This window comes from Crocodylus siamensis, chromosome 6 (genome assembly GCF_052110815.1).
Source record: "Crocodylus siamensis isolate JL-2025a chromosome 6, ASM5211081v1, whole genome shotgun sequence".
Classification (NCBI taxonomy): domain Eukaryota; kingdom Metazoa; phylum Chordata; order Crocodylia; family Crocodylidae; genus Crocodylus; species Crocodylus siamensis.
In genome coordinates this window covers 95,923,542-95,938,486 of record NC_143400.1, presented here as the reverse complement: position 1 = coordinate 95,938,486, position 14,945 = coordinate 95,923,542, and the positions used below count along the sequence as shown (strand labels likewise).

The window sequence follows — 14,945 nt, the reverse complement described above, 5'->3', positions numbered from 1 at the left end:
TGCTTTCCGCGTATCCAAACCCTTCTTCCCGACCGCCTGTGCAATCGGGCCCTTGTTTTCAGTGAGACAGGAAAAACTGTGCAAGAGAAATGGTCTTCTCTCACACCACTAGTACTTAAAAGGGCACGGGGATTTGCGGAATCATGATATTCCCCTGCCCCCCCCCCAAATTTTTTTTTTTGCTGCTTGCAAAACCCTCACGCCTCTCGAAGCGAGGAGCTCGTTCAAATATCACCTGAAAGGCAGGTGGCGTGAAATGCAAGGGGAGAGAAGCAAATGCTCCTTTTCCAAAACACTTTCCTGGTTGAAAGAGGTATTTACTGCTGGCCTGTTTGTTAGTCTTCGTTAGTCCCGGGCTAGGAGTGCTGAGAACGACTGGCTCCCAGTTGTGGACCCTGGCTGGACTATTGGAAAGTCAATTGGAGCCCGATTCAGCACACCCATGAAAGCATTTGCTTCAGGACTTCACTGAATAGATGCCTTGTCTGGGCCCCAGCTGACCCATTTGTAAACCGGGAATGATGATCCTTGCTGCAGCGATAGCCATGATGTTTTTGAGGTTTGCTTCGCCTGCGTTTTGAAACTCCTTGAGATCCTTGGGTAAAAGGAGTTTATGGGCCAATTATTGACAGCAGATGAACTCCCAGGGATATTTCTTTTATTTATTCTCCCAGGAGGGTGCCAAGAGGTTTGAAGAAAACATCTGTGTCCTGAAGGACTAAACAACCCAGAGGGTGAAAAAGAGAAGCCAAGGCAAGGGCAGCCCTTGGTAGTGTCAGGACTGCTACCACAGGAGTGTGGCTGCAAATCAGGATAACCATTTCTGCACCTTGATAAAACCAGCGTTGTACGCTCAAGATTTAACAGTGACTGTTTCTCTTACCTGCATCCAGCTGGTTATATGAACAGCTCTCAAACCCCACCCAGGTGACCTCCGGTTATCCCTGCCTGAACTATATGCATGGATTGCACAAACCTCCTCTGATGCAAGACACGCTGGAAGATGCAGCACTTATTACATACCCACAACTTCCACCTTACCCCCAGAGACCTGACAACTGTGGGAGCCCAGAAAGAGGGCACAACACAGCAACCATCTGAGCATCACATACTCTTGCACTGTACAGACACTTATCACACCTGCAGAAAGCTGGGAAACACGATTATACCCATTTTACAGACGGGGGCATGAGGCATAAGGAGACTCAGGCCACTATCTTCCAAGGGATTTAGCTACCTAACTCTGTGGGAGGATCTGAGCCTACATGACGTGCACAGTCAAACAGGAGAAATGCAAGTCCCAGGCTAGTTTTGGGTGACCCACACTGTCCCTCCTCCCATTTTCTAGCTCTCCCTGCTGCTCTCCTTTAGCCACCCAGAGAAAAAGACACCGGCTTGGCTAGAAGAGACAGCCATTCTCCATGGAGCTGCGAATGAGCCAGCATGACAAAAGCATCTGTGAGCAACACCCAGCATCTCAGTCCAAGCAGGCCTGTCATCATCACTGTTGCTGAGGTCTCCAGGCAACTTCCATGTGTTTGTACGAAACAAGGCAATCAGGTAACTACTTGCTCGCCGTTGGAAACGAGAATATTTTTTTTCCCCCTGGTGTCTGGCTCAGGGAGATAAATGCAACCACTGTGAAAAAGGACACCACATTGCTGCCACATACCAACTCCTTCTGCACCACTTTGCAGAACAGTGAGATTTCGACATGCCGCTTCCCTTTTTGCAAGGCTGCTCCATGTGTTGCTGTTTTGTTCCTCCGACCATGTTCGTTCTAAAAAAGGGGTGAAGAACATCTGAAAGGTCAATCTAATGCCAAGCCCAAAATACCCTGCTGCCCCTAAGCTGTCTTTTTTAGCTAAAGTTTCCAGTGCTAGTAACGGTGACTCCCAATGCAGGCCAAGGAATTCCCCCGTGGGCCTTCGGAGGTGGGCTGCAGTGGGTCAAAGCTGAATACTGATCATGAAATCGTTTCCTTAATATTACTTAATGCTTCTCATGGGATTAGAAGTTCAGTCCTCCTCACATGTAGTCAATGTCTTGCCCAATAGCTAAAATCCTGGGAGACAAACTGAGGCCTAGAAGATGCTTCTTGGCCCGAATGCATCAAGGTGCACAAAGGAAAGGATGTTACAAGCAGAGTCCTGGTGTCACCCTGCGGAGACCCCTGTGGAAAACTCTGGACAGCAGAAACTTGTCACAAAAAGGCTGTAACATTCCCACTTCACTTCTGCTCCAACTCGAGCTCAAAGAGCACCCACGAGCTCTTGGTGGTGGCATATGCATAAAGGGGACTGTATCCCTGGAGAGCTGCGTGCTGGAGTAGGGGAGGAGAAGCTGGGTGTCCTATAAGATGCAATACAGCAGTGAGGGGCCAACCTTTTTGGCAGGCAAGCCATAAATTAGCTCTGTACCTTCTCCAAGTGGCACTTCAATCCCCTTCCCCTGCCTGATCTGCTGCTCTGCTTTCTGCTCCCTGCCCTTCCAGCCACCCTTCTGCAGAGAGGACCTTCAAAGAGTCCAGTACAAGTCTGCTATATTGATATCACCCACTCCCAGCAAATATCATGGAAGATTTCACAGACGTTAGGGCTGGAAGGGACCTTGAAGATCATCAAGTCCAGCCCCAGGGGCAGGAAGTCAGTCGGGGTCAAAGATCTTTATGCCTTGCTGCCAGTGAAAGGGTGTGAATGACAGAGCATGGGAGGATGGATCACTTGAATTTCTACAGATGCATCAGGTTTTCTTTCACTCCTTCTCAGGATGTGTGATGGGGTGACTGAGATTCAAACCATCATTGAACAGTAGGGCTAGAAGGGGCCTCTGGAAGGCACGTCTAGTCCAACCCCCTGCTGCAGGCAGGGGCATCCTTGACTAACCCACCCTATATGGGTGCTTGTCTACCTGATCCCTAAATAGTCTGGGAACAACCTGCACATGCAATGACCCAACATAATGCCCCAAATGTCACAAAGGGACTGGATGTAGGCTTGGAGAAAAGGAGCATCAGTCACTACGGAGCAGGGGAGCGAGGGGCACGGCCTCGGACTCAGAACTTCCTGGACCTTCAATGCTGGAGGCTGCAAGGGAGAGGGGAAACCCAGCTCACTCTCCCTTCCAGCAAAACATCATAGAAAATGAAGGTGGGAGGGACCGCAGGAGGTCACATCCAGTCCAACCCCCTGCTCCAAGCAGGACCAGCCCTGACTACATCGTCCCAGCCAAGGCTTTGTCTACCCAGGTCTTAACGTCCTCCAAGAATGAGTTAATGAGCTTTAACATGCAGATTCTTGCATTATAAGTGCTCTTGGTAGGGTTTAAATGTCACATATAACGTCACCCTAAGTTCTCTCTCTGTTGGACTCAAAGAAGGACCAGCCCCAGCTACATCATCCCAGCCAAGGCTTTGTCTACCCAGGTCTTAAACACCTCCAAGGATGGAGATCCCCCCACCCAGGTAACCTGTCCCAGTGCTTCACCACCCTCCTCATGAGAAAGTTTTCCCTGATATCCATCTTCAACTTCCCTTGCTGCAGCTTGAGCCCATTGCTCCTTGTCCTGTCGTCTGCCCCCACTGAGACCAGCCCAGCTCCAGCCTCTTTGCAGCCCCCCGGCAGGGAGGTAAAGGTTGCTATTCAATCCCCCTCGGTCTTCTCTTCTGCAGACTGAATCAGCCCAGTTCCCTCAGCCTCTCCTCACCAGGCCTGTCCCCCAGCCCCACAACCATTTCCATTGCCCTCCGCTGGGCTCTCTCCAACTTGTCCACATCCTTTCTCTGCCCGTGTGACACTGAAGATGGGGCAAGATGGACCTAAAGTCTGACCCAGTCAATGCTAGTTCTGATGATCTTAAAAACATCCTTTGATTTGCCATGGTAAATGAGGGGAACCAGAGCTCTGGAAATATCCTGCCACTGCAAGGAGAGGAATGAATTTGTTAAAAGAGAATAGGAACATAGGCAGATAGGTAGCTAGATGGTAGTTGGTATGCAAATATATGTGCGTGCATGCAAGAGAGGGAAGCATTCCTTTCTTTCTTTGAGGCTATGTCTTTATTTTTTCAGACTCGCACACGTCTCTCTTGCTTTGGATAATAGAAGTAATTATAGCCAGAGTGTTTCACTGCAAATCCACCGTGCAATTAAAGAATTCTTAGTGCATAGAGCTATGAGAAAATGTGAGGGCAGATTATGGACACAGACTAAAAAAATCCCACTCCTTGTTTTCCACCACTCAAGTCAAAGGTTCGAGCAGCTTTCTGCTCTCTTTTTCAGACCTATTTTCCCCATGGCAAAGATATAAGCCACTCACATCGACTGCTGTGCGAGTCGCTAGTACTCTGTGGTGGGGGGAAAGGGTCTCTGGAGAATAGTGCATGTTTGTATTTCAACCCTCCTTATCACCAGGCAGAAGCCTGTGGTCTTTTCGAGATCATGTACAATTAAAATCTTTTAAAACCACATGCTTGGATGATGCACAGCTTATGCAACTTGGAGGAAATCGTTTTCCCACTGCAATTATTCCAAAATTTATTATTCAATTTTATGGCAGGGCCTGCAGTGCATTGTGCTTACCCAGCTAAAAATGCAGGCTTCCCAATGCATTTCCACCCCCTACCATGTTCCACGTTTTGGGAAACACAAAGGGGAAACTCATGCCTTGCTCGCTGTGTCTCCTGGGATTGCACACGGGTAGCAAAATAGGGATTATCCTCACACACAGCTTTCATGCCAAACACCTTTTAGGATAAAATTCATCACAGTGCAGAGGACTGCTTGGAGATCCTCCAAGTCCCATGCGGCCACGTCGTTCTCCTCACCAAAGTTGTTTGGTAACTTCTGGCATAATAACAATCCTGGCATAATAACGTCCTTTCTGTGATGCTCTTTCGAAGTGGGAACTGAACCCAAATGTCCTGAATCACCACCCAGTCTCCTTTGGATGATCTTTGGACCGAGTTCTTGGTTACAACACTATTGCCTTGGGATAATTATCGGCAGCACTTGTAAGGCAAGCTCAGGCAGATCTTTTGCTTTGGGACATCTAATAGATGCAAAATTTGCTAAATATGCAAATCAAATTTAAAAAAAAAAGGCAGGCTGGTTTAAAAAACACAATTAAAAAAAAATTAGATCAAGTTTTGGGAGCTCTTTTTGTTGTCTTGGCCTTTCTCGAGGATGCACTTGGGCTATACAACTCTGATTGTTATCAGAAGAGCTGGAAATCTACTCTCTTTTGCGTAAAGAAATCCAACTTCTTTCATCACACATTCCTGGAAATGAGGCTTTAAAAAGAAAAGCAGCCAGTACTGCAAAATTCACAATATGCTTGTGCTGACAACATGGCAAAAGTCATGTCCTTTTTTTTTTTTTACCTACAAGATTGGTTAGGTGGAAAAGAAGTAGCCAGCTCAGCTCCATTCTCTGGAATTGGATCCTTAAATCAACTCAGTCTCTGTGTGTTTCGAGTATCACCCAGCTTGGCTTGAAAACCTTTTGGCTGGCCCATGTGGGTTCTTTTGCTGGAATGAATAAGACAAGTATGCCATCCCTCCCTTTTAAAAAGATTTAAGTTGTACCATTTAAACTCCTTGGAAGCCAGTGCAAAGGCCACCGGCGAGGGATTAAGTTCAACTGAACCTCTGTGGACCAGCTCAGCCGTGGACCATTAGCTTTTAAGCAAATCAACCTCCCAATGTAAAGTGACTTAATTAAGTGCTTCTGCGTTAAAGGTGAGGCCAGAGGGCTTCTGTCATTACTGGAAGATGCTCAGATGGAAATACCTCCATTAAGCCGTTCGAAAGCCATCGACGCTGGATTGCAATAGTCAAGTGAGCTACAGACATGGGGTTTAATTAGCGAGAGGCGTGAAAAGCCAGCCATCCAGCCCGGCATTCTCTGGATTTTGTCTCTGGCACATGAAGGGTTTGCATGTTCCCAGCTACTGGATGCTATTTTAGAGCGTATTCATTGTTTGGATGCTTCGACACAGCTGTGCGGGTTCATTAGCTGCCCAGCATGTCACTGCACTAAAGCAAATGGCTTTGGGGTAGGGTGCTGTAAGGGTCTTGGAGGGAAGGGAAGACCGCAGGCTCATGAAGCAAGGGAAGAAGGAAGGAAGACACCAGTCTATGAAACCGTAGGGGATCTCGGGGGAATCACAAAACTCAGAGGGGGAAACAGGCAGGAATGGGACAATTTGCAGAGCAGAAGGGCTGGCATTCATGGTAGGACAGGGGCCACTACTTGTGGGCTGAATCCAGAGCATGGTACTGTCTCATCTGGCCCATGGGGCTGGAAATCGGATGGTGGGAGGCATGCCAGCTATTGAAACCTAGCAATTAACAGCGTCACGTTCACACTGCAGCCCCGCACTCCAGATCCGGGCCGCGGCCTGACCCCACATCTCTCCTCCAGCCACCAAGTCTCAACAATCGCCGCCAGCCCCATCAAGCCACCAGCAGTCAATAATGCGAGGCCTTGGAACAAGGGCTACGGTCATTAATTAACCGCCGTTGTGAGCCTTTTGCATGGGGCGTGGGTGGTGCAAAGATGGGAGTGAGCGATGGAGAATGAGAGCAATGGACCCACTCCCCTTCCGCCTTCCTCCGCTCCCCGCCTCTTGTACTCAGGCAAGAGCCGCCTGCCAAACTGGAGCCCGGCCCAGCCTTGCCCTGAATGCTTTGGTAGATGCCCTGCCCTTCTCCAGAAGCTGTGTCAGATCGGTGCTAAGCCCTGCAGCTGCTGGCAAGGCCCCATTTCCTGAGAAACAGGGTCCACCTCATGCTGGGAATGACTCAGGTTGAGCTCATTCCCATAACAGCGAGAGGGAAGGAGCGGTCCTCACCAGCCCAGTTGCGGGGCGGGGAAGGAGAGCAGGTGCCGTGAACGGGGAGAGCCCTGAGCTGCACCAGCACCTCTTGGTGGGAGTCCCCGGGAGCTCTGGCTTCACCGTTTTGCAGGCACGGGGCCGGGTGGAGGGTAGGGGTCACTGGGAAAGCTTAGCTCCTCTGCCAGGGGGCTGCAGGGGAAGCAATCGCATGGTGGGAGAGACGAACGCGCTTCTTTGCTATGGTGCCAGGGTGACGGGGCTTCGCTAGCAGCACACGGAGACCCGGGGCAGTGAGGGGTGAGGATGTTGCTCCCTACATCTGGCAGGCTGAGCCATAGCCCTCCTGTTCTCCAAGGCCCTGCAGTTGCCACTGCTTTGCAAACAAGCCGTGAATTCAGAGCCTCCTTATTCCTGCTGCCACCCGGCGTCGCTCGCTGCCTCGACACAGTTATGAGTTACCCAGCGACTGCTTAGGGAATTGCTCAGAGAGGAGCGAAGGCGCCTGAGGGCACAGCTGAGGAGAGCAGGGGGCTGATGGGCAAATGAAGAAACAGAGTCCACATGGGCCCCTAGCACTGTATTAGGGTTCGGAATAGGAAGTAGGGTTGCATGATAAAGAAGTCAGGCACATGTTTATGCCCATTACAGAGCTGGGGACACTGAGACACTTCATGAGGTTTGGGCTTGCACTTCCAAAAGTGGTCTCTACTTGGGAATACCTCATTTTTCAACCCTGAGGATACCCTGGGTAGCCTATTCCACTACCTCACTATTCTCACTGTGAAGAAGTTTTTCCAGATATCCAATCTAAACCAACTTTACAACTTCCAGCCATTGGTCTGCAACTGCCTCTCTGCAGCAAGACAGAAAAAGTGCTTTCCCTCTCCTTTATGGCAGCCCTCCACATGTTTGAAGACTGCTATCCTGTCCTCTCCAGTGTTAGAGTTACACAGACCATAACTCGAACACCGTAAGTCTTACACCGGGACCTACAGCTCCAGCCCCCCCGAGGAGGGACACCTACAGTTAGAAGCCACTTCCACCATCCATCCCCCAGCAACATAAGAAGAAAACCCAACTGTCTGGCTGTCATTTTGAGACATCACCCCTTCATTCATTTAGAGCACAGCATTTACCAGGCATTAAAAGCAACCTGGAAAATAGGCATCTAAAGCAGTGTCTAAACATCCAGTATCGAGCCTGAATGAGACACAAAGGAGGCCAGCAGTAAGTTCATGAAGACGCATTAGTTTTTGTCCATGCTGTTGTGGCTCCAAGCAGATGCAATGAGACAAAGCACACCTTGCGCATGCAGGGCAGCTCCAGTGCATAACAGCATCAACCAGTGCAAACCAAACTAGACTGCAAAACAAAGAAGCTTGCCAAAAATATGGCGAGGAAGGGGCGGCTGCTCTTTCTGCACTGCTGTTAGACTCATGAGGTTAGCCCATAACACACAAACCACATGAGAAGCAGCAGGCCCGCCTCACCCGAAGAAGGTTGGAGCTAGGTTTGTGCATTGAACAGTGTGCAGACAGCGCACACCAAGGATGGAGCTATACAACACCCTCATCAATCTCCAGCGCTCATTTAAAGTGTGGGCAGACCTTGCCTGGTGGTGGCAGGAGTTAGCTTTTGGAGGCCCCATGCAAAGGTTCATTTTCGGGGCCCTGCTCTTTACCAGACAAGCGTCCTGCAACACAACCGCAATGCAGCGGGGAGCCCCAACCTGCTCAGCTGCACGGTTGGCCCCAGATCCCCTGAAAAACCACGTCAAGGATTCAAAGGACGGATCTGAGCATAAAGATGTCGCCTTATCCAGGCCCGTTACCTGGATCTGGAGGGTCTTTCTCCACTGCCCTTTTGGCCTCTACCTGGAAACTGCAAATAGTCTGGAGGACAGGGCAGCCGTGGTAGGCGCCGCACGTACATCTGTCCTGGTAAAGGGCCGGAAAGTGGCAGCAGCTCCCAAGCCATTGATTAACGTTAGTGACCTTTGTTCATTAATGATCGAGGCAATACTTGAGACAAGGACCAGCGTTTTTTTAAGGCTCCGAAGCTCAGAAACAAAAACAGATTCAAAACTTTCCAGGTACAGCTTAGGAAACAGAGCTGCATTGTGCCTTTAAGAGCCCATCACCAAAGGAGCCAGGTTTACTCTGAAAAGGAGTTTGCTAGGAAAGGGCGACACGAGCAAAACACGAAACCCCAGTAGGGAAGAGAACAAAATACAAGCAGATATGTCTTTTCTTAATGCCTCGTCAGCAAAATTCCCCGTTTCTGGGCCAGGTTTCTTTTTTTTTTCTTCTTCTTCTTCTGCAAAGCGATTGTGATAATTTGCCAATGATGCTTTCCTAAGAACAGCTGCCAAAGCAATGCAGCAGCTATCTCATCCACCTCCTTCCAACATTTCCTCCTGAAGCATGAATTGAAAGTTTTTTGCCTTGGGGACAGCCACGCTAACTGACATAATGAATTAAATGGCGGGGGGGGGTGGGGGGGAAGGATTTTAACGGATGTAGAGGGAAAACACACACACAGATTTGCTTCATTCCCATGTTCAACCGCTGCACAGACTGGGGTCTGTAGGATCTCAGAACTTTTTTGTTGACGTATTTTGAGCTAAAACGGACCCATTAAGGGCAACAGAAAACCTGAGGATCCCAGACTCTGTGAAGCCCTGTATGCAGAAGAAAGAGCCCAGTGTGACCGAGAGTCTCATCCACTTTCTTCTATTGGTGACATGCCAAGCAAACAGGACGTTACAACTTACATGGTACATTTGTGGTTTGCATTAGGTATTCGTGGGCTTTTGATGAAAATTCCTTAAAGGATGAGCGATATTAATCAAAGCACGTTATTAAATGCAACCCTTTAGGACCTGTCCGGTGATCCAGGCCGTGAACTTGGATTTCATGTCCACTTCTCTTCTCTCTCCCCACCATCCCAGGAGCCCGGAGGAGCTGAAAGCATTGCAGAGATGTCACACACGCACCTGGATGGAGACCCTGGCAGGTTTTCTGATCCTAGGGAGGCAGAGTTTAGAGACATGAAGTCCGTGTATATGGGGAGAATGGGAGAACCCCAAAGACATCCAAATCCCAAAAGAAAGATATATTTATTCATGTGTCATTTATCCCATCTGGCACTCAAAAAACGAACAAAACCACCGAGGGTACTGGTTTAATGAAGTTTTGAAATCTCCAGTAAAAATATATGCCAGTTCTGATCCATATAAAATAAAGCCCCCCAAGATCCAGTTATACTATCTTATTTTACTGAGTGAGAATAATCTATTATTCTATTCTGTGGAGCTAGAATATTATATTCTTATTTTATTCTATGATACTATTCTATTGAGCTAGAATATTTTGTACTGTCTAGAAAATGCTGCGTCTCCTTTTCTTAGATTCCCCACCCACCCCCACTAAAAGAAAATTGATGCTGATGCTGCATATGCAATATAAAGACGTTTTGCTACGAGGAAAGACATTGTTTCAGGGGTTTTTTATCTTGTAAGATTTGCTTCAAGATATTTCACTCTTGCTTTTTCCCTTGGGCCCCAACTGAAGAGAATCAAGCCACAAAGAGTTTCTCACTGGCTTTCAATGGCTTCACATCAGGCCTCCTGTGAACAGTTTATTCCGAAAAAAGGGAACGTCCTTTCCAGACATATTACCAAATTGCTCCAAGGATTCCCCGGGTTCTCCAAGCTGAACTGCAAGAAAGGACGCTTTTTAAAGAACAAAAGATGCCTTAACAAAGAGTAATATTTAGAATCGTGCAGGATGCCTTTTCCAAGCTCATGCAAAAGATGCAACCACAATATAATCTGTCTGGCAAGTCAAGGTAGAACAGATAGCAAAATGCTTGCATCAGTTCAGAGCCCCATTAATAAATGCCCTCAGGTTGGTCAAGCAGTAATGTCTCTGTGTTGGCCAGGTTAATATAGGGCCTAAGATTTGAAGCAAGGGCATCTTATTGTGGTCCAAGGTGCCCAAAGCCCTGAGATCTGGAAGAGACTACAGAACATCCTGGTTATTGAAGAGGCAGTGGGGAATGCTGGCTAGGAACCCAAGGGGTCTTGCTAGCTAGCCCCCTCGCTGGCTAGAGGAAGTGGGGACTGCTGGCTACATTGCTGATTATTACCCACGTCTACCTTGCTAGCTAGGACCCACGTCTACCTTGCTGGCTAGGACCCATGTCTACCTTGCTAGCTAGGACCCATGTCTACCTTGCTAGCTAGGACTCACGTCTACCTTGCTGGCTAGGACACGTGTCACCTTGCTAGCTAGGACCCATGTCTATCTTGCTTGCGATGACCCATGCCTACCTTGCTGGTTAGGCCCCATGTCTACCTTGCTGGTTAGGCCCCATGTCTACCTTGCTAGCTAGGACCCAAGTCTACCCTGCTGGCTAGGACCCATGTCTACCCTGCTGGCGAGGACCCATGTCTACCCTGCTGGCTAGGACCCATGTCTACTTTACTGGCTAGGACCCGTGTCTACTTTGCTGGCTAGGACCCGTGTCTACCTTGCTGGCTAGGACCTGTGTCTACCTTGCTGGCTAGGACCCATGTCTACCTTGCTGGCTAGGACCCATGTCTACCTTGCTAGCTAGGACTCACGTCTACCTTGCTGGCTAGGACGCGTGTCACCTTGCTAGCTAGGACTCACGTCTACCTTGCTGGCTAGGACACGTGTCACCTTGCTAGCTAGGACCCATGTCTACCTTGCTGGCTAGGACCCATGTCTATCTTGCTTGCGATGACCCGTGCCTACCTTGCTGGTTAGACCCCATGTCTACCTTGCTAGCTAGGACCCAAGTCTACCTTGCTAGCTAGGACCCAAGTCTACCTTGCTAGCTAGGACCCAAGTCTACCCTGCTGGCTAGGACCCACGTCTACCCTGCTGGCTAGGACCCACGTCTACCTTGCTGGCTAGGACTCACGTCTACCTTGCTGGCTAGGACTCACGTCTACCTTGCTGGCTAGGACTCACGTCTACCTTGCTGGCGAGGACCCATGTCTACCTTGCTGGCGAGGACCCATGTCTACCTTGCTGGCGAGGACCCATGTCTATCTTGCTTGCGATGACCCGTGCCTACCTTGCTGGTTAGGCCCCATGTCTACCTTGCTGGTTAGGACCCATGTCTGCCTTGCTAGCTAGGACCCAAGTCTACCCTGCTGGCTAGGACCCAAGTCTACCCTGCTGGCTAGGACCCAAGTCTACCCTGCTGGCTAGGACCCATGTCTACCTTGCTGGCTAGGACCCATGTCTACCTTGCTAGCTAGGACTCACGTCTACCTTGCTAGCTAGGACTCACGTCTACCTTGCTGGCTAGGACGCGTGTCACCTTGCTAGCTAGGACCCATGTCTACCTTGCTGGCTAGGACCCATGTCTATCTTGCTTGCGATGACCCGTGCCTACCTTGCTGGTTAGGCCCCATGTCTACCTTGCTGGTTAGGCCCCATGTCTACCTTGCTGGCTAGGACCCATGTCTACCCTGCTGGCTAGGACCCATGTCTACCTTGCTGGCTAGGACTCATGACTACCTTGTTAGCTAGGACCCATGCCTACCTTGCTGGCTAAGACCCATGCCTACTTTGCTGGCTAGGACCCATGTCTACCTTGCTAGCTAGACCCCATGTTTACCTTGCTAGCTAGGACCCATGTTTATCATGCTAGCTAGGACCCACGTCTACCTTGCACTAAGGTACCCTCAGCTCTAAGGAGCCCTATCTTTGTATTGCCATTAGCAATGAGCCAGAGGGATGTGGAAGGCTACTTTGAGTGAGAGGGTTCACACAATGGACGGGCAAAAGCTGTCAAGGTTAACTTCCTATCCAAAAGCTGCACCCCACCAGATTTGGCAGCATTTGGGTCTTGGCTTCTTGTTTTGATCCACTTCTAAAGCACACACTGTACAGAGGTTATAACTAATGTAGCAGGACCCAAGCGGCCCAGGAAAACCTGAGCATGGGGTCAGGACCAGCCTGTTATGTCCTCAATCTTTAGGTCCTCAAATCTTTACGTCCTCAAAATAGCACCTATGTTGGGTTAAATGGGCATGTGCCTCTTGGTACATGCCTAGTGAAGGGATGCTTCATAACCTTAGCCCTTAAGGAAGGATGCCCTATGCAGACTTGAAAAGACCAGTGGAAAAAGTGAGCAAATCAAAAGGGACCCACAAAGCTCTCCCCCACCACGCACGGTGTTCAAAAACCAAAGCTCCCACGGGCAATGGCATAACCCAGCTTGTTGCTGTTGCAGATGAAAGACATTAGCCCCACGTAGGTGTCGATCAAGAGGGGCTGGTTGAGCACCATAACTCCAATGGGGTTGCCTGGTGGCGGATTCTTCCTCTGGGCTTTCTGAATCGCCTGGACCAGCTGAGCACTGAACGTGGACATCTGTGGAAGGAGGAGACAACAGGAGTGAGGATTAGTTGAGTGTATACTCCCCAGAGGTAGGCTGGGATCCTTCCTCTAAGCTGTAGATGCTGCAAGAGAAGCAACCTGGCTGCTAAATGCAGCGAACAAATCAACTATCAGTGGCAAATGACCTTTTCTGTAATCCAATCCTTGGCTTGTTGCGGATGCATATAGACAGGCATTTCCCCTTATCTCTCTGCCACCTCGCCTCCACCCCCCACCACTGCTAAATAACATTTCTCCATCCAAGTGGAAAGATGGCAGTGGTCCAAGGGTTAAAAGATTTTAATTCCAACGTGGAGGTGCCAAACTTCAAGGATCCATTTCCTGCACATGCAAGGGATGCGGGGACTTTCTGTACAGTCAAGGACTAGAGTGATCAGGTCCTTGCACATGGAGCCATCCCGAACATGCAAAGAAGCCCAAGAAGGTGCATAACCATCAAGTGAGAGAGGCAGACTGCGTGAAGCACTGACCCAGAGAGCCAAAATAGGTGTGGAAGTGGTGACCCTGGAGCTGGGGAAGAGGAAGTTAGGAATATCAGGAACACAGACTCAGTCACAGTCATAGCAGGATCTGGAAGCCCAGGACGAGACTCTGAGGAAAGTGAAGCCACACGGAAAGGAACTGAGGATTACTGAAAGATTTGGGGTTTGTACTAAGCAGCTGCACCTTCCCTGGAAGGGAGGGCTGCTTGCTTTACCATCCAAGCTGTGAACAGGGCCGTGTTCAGAGCTGGGGACATCCATCAGCTCTGTGTGCTTGACTGCAAAGTTCAAGAGCAAAGAAGGACAAACAAGGACAAGGGGAAAGACTGTCAAGTGGATAGGGGCCCTGCCTTGCATCTGGACCAGCCGAACAGGAAATGAAACACCCCCAGATTTGAGGCCTGAGCTACAGTGCAAAGAGATACCACTCACTTCACAGACGACTCTGAGCCGCCCTCACGGGCAGCAGCTTTCCACCGCTCTAGAAACAGACCTAACCTCTAGCCCTGACCTCCCTGCAAAGCTTCGGCATGGGAACAGGTCAGGATTGACCCCAGATCTGATATTCACCTTTGCACGCCAAGGCCATTACCACCCGAACCAAAATCTGGCATCCAAAGATCTCCAATCCCTGCTTCTCTGGCCGGACAGTATTTCAAGTTTCTTTCGATGGCAGAGCGGTCCAGAATCCGACCGACACGCTGGGCATCGCATTCGAAGACTCATCTCTTACCAAGGTTGTGAGCTCTTTATATTCAGAGAGTGAAAGGACTGCTGGGACTGAGTAGTCCGATTTCTTCCATAACACAGGCCAGGAGACTTCCCTGAATTAATTCCTGTTTGAACTACAGTATACAGTATATCTTTTAGGAATAAAAATATACCATCTCATGTAAGAACTGCTACAGAATTCACCCTTAATCCTTGGTAAGATGATCCAATGTTTAATTGTTTTCACTCTGAAAAAAATGCATGCCTTATCTGGAGTCTGAAATTTTCTAGCTTCAATTTCCAGCAGTTGCTTCTTGTTATTTCTTTGTCTCCTAAACTGAGAAGCTTTCTATTATCAAGTTTCAGTTTCCCCACATATACTTACAGACTGTCACCTTTTAACCCACTCTTCGACAAGCTAACCCGATAGAGCTCCTTGTGTCTTTCCCTCCAAGACATATTTTCTATTCTCCTGG

General features: G+C 49.2%; 1 protein-coding gene across 1 annotated transcript in view; it reads right to left on the bottom strand.

Moving 5' to 3' along the window:
- Window positions 1-11,580: 11,580 nt before the first annotated feature.
- Window positions 11,581-14,945, bottom strand: part of TPRG1 (tumor protein p63 regulated 1) — a 58,090-nt gene continuing 54,725 nt past the window's right edge. Inside the window, exon 5 of the mRNA XM_090054145.1 lies at window positions 11,581-13,249. Coding sequence (XP_089910271.1) covers window positions 13,055-13,249 — 195 coding nt within the window. The 3' untranslated portion in view covers window positions 11,581-13,054. The remainder of the gene's footprint in view (window positions 13,250-14,945) is intronic.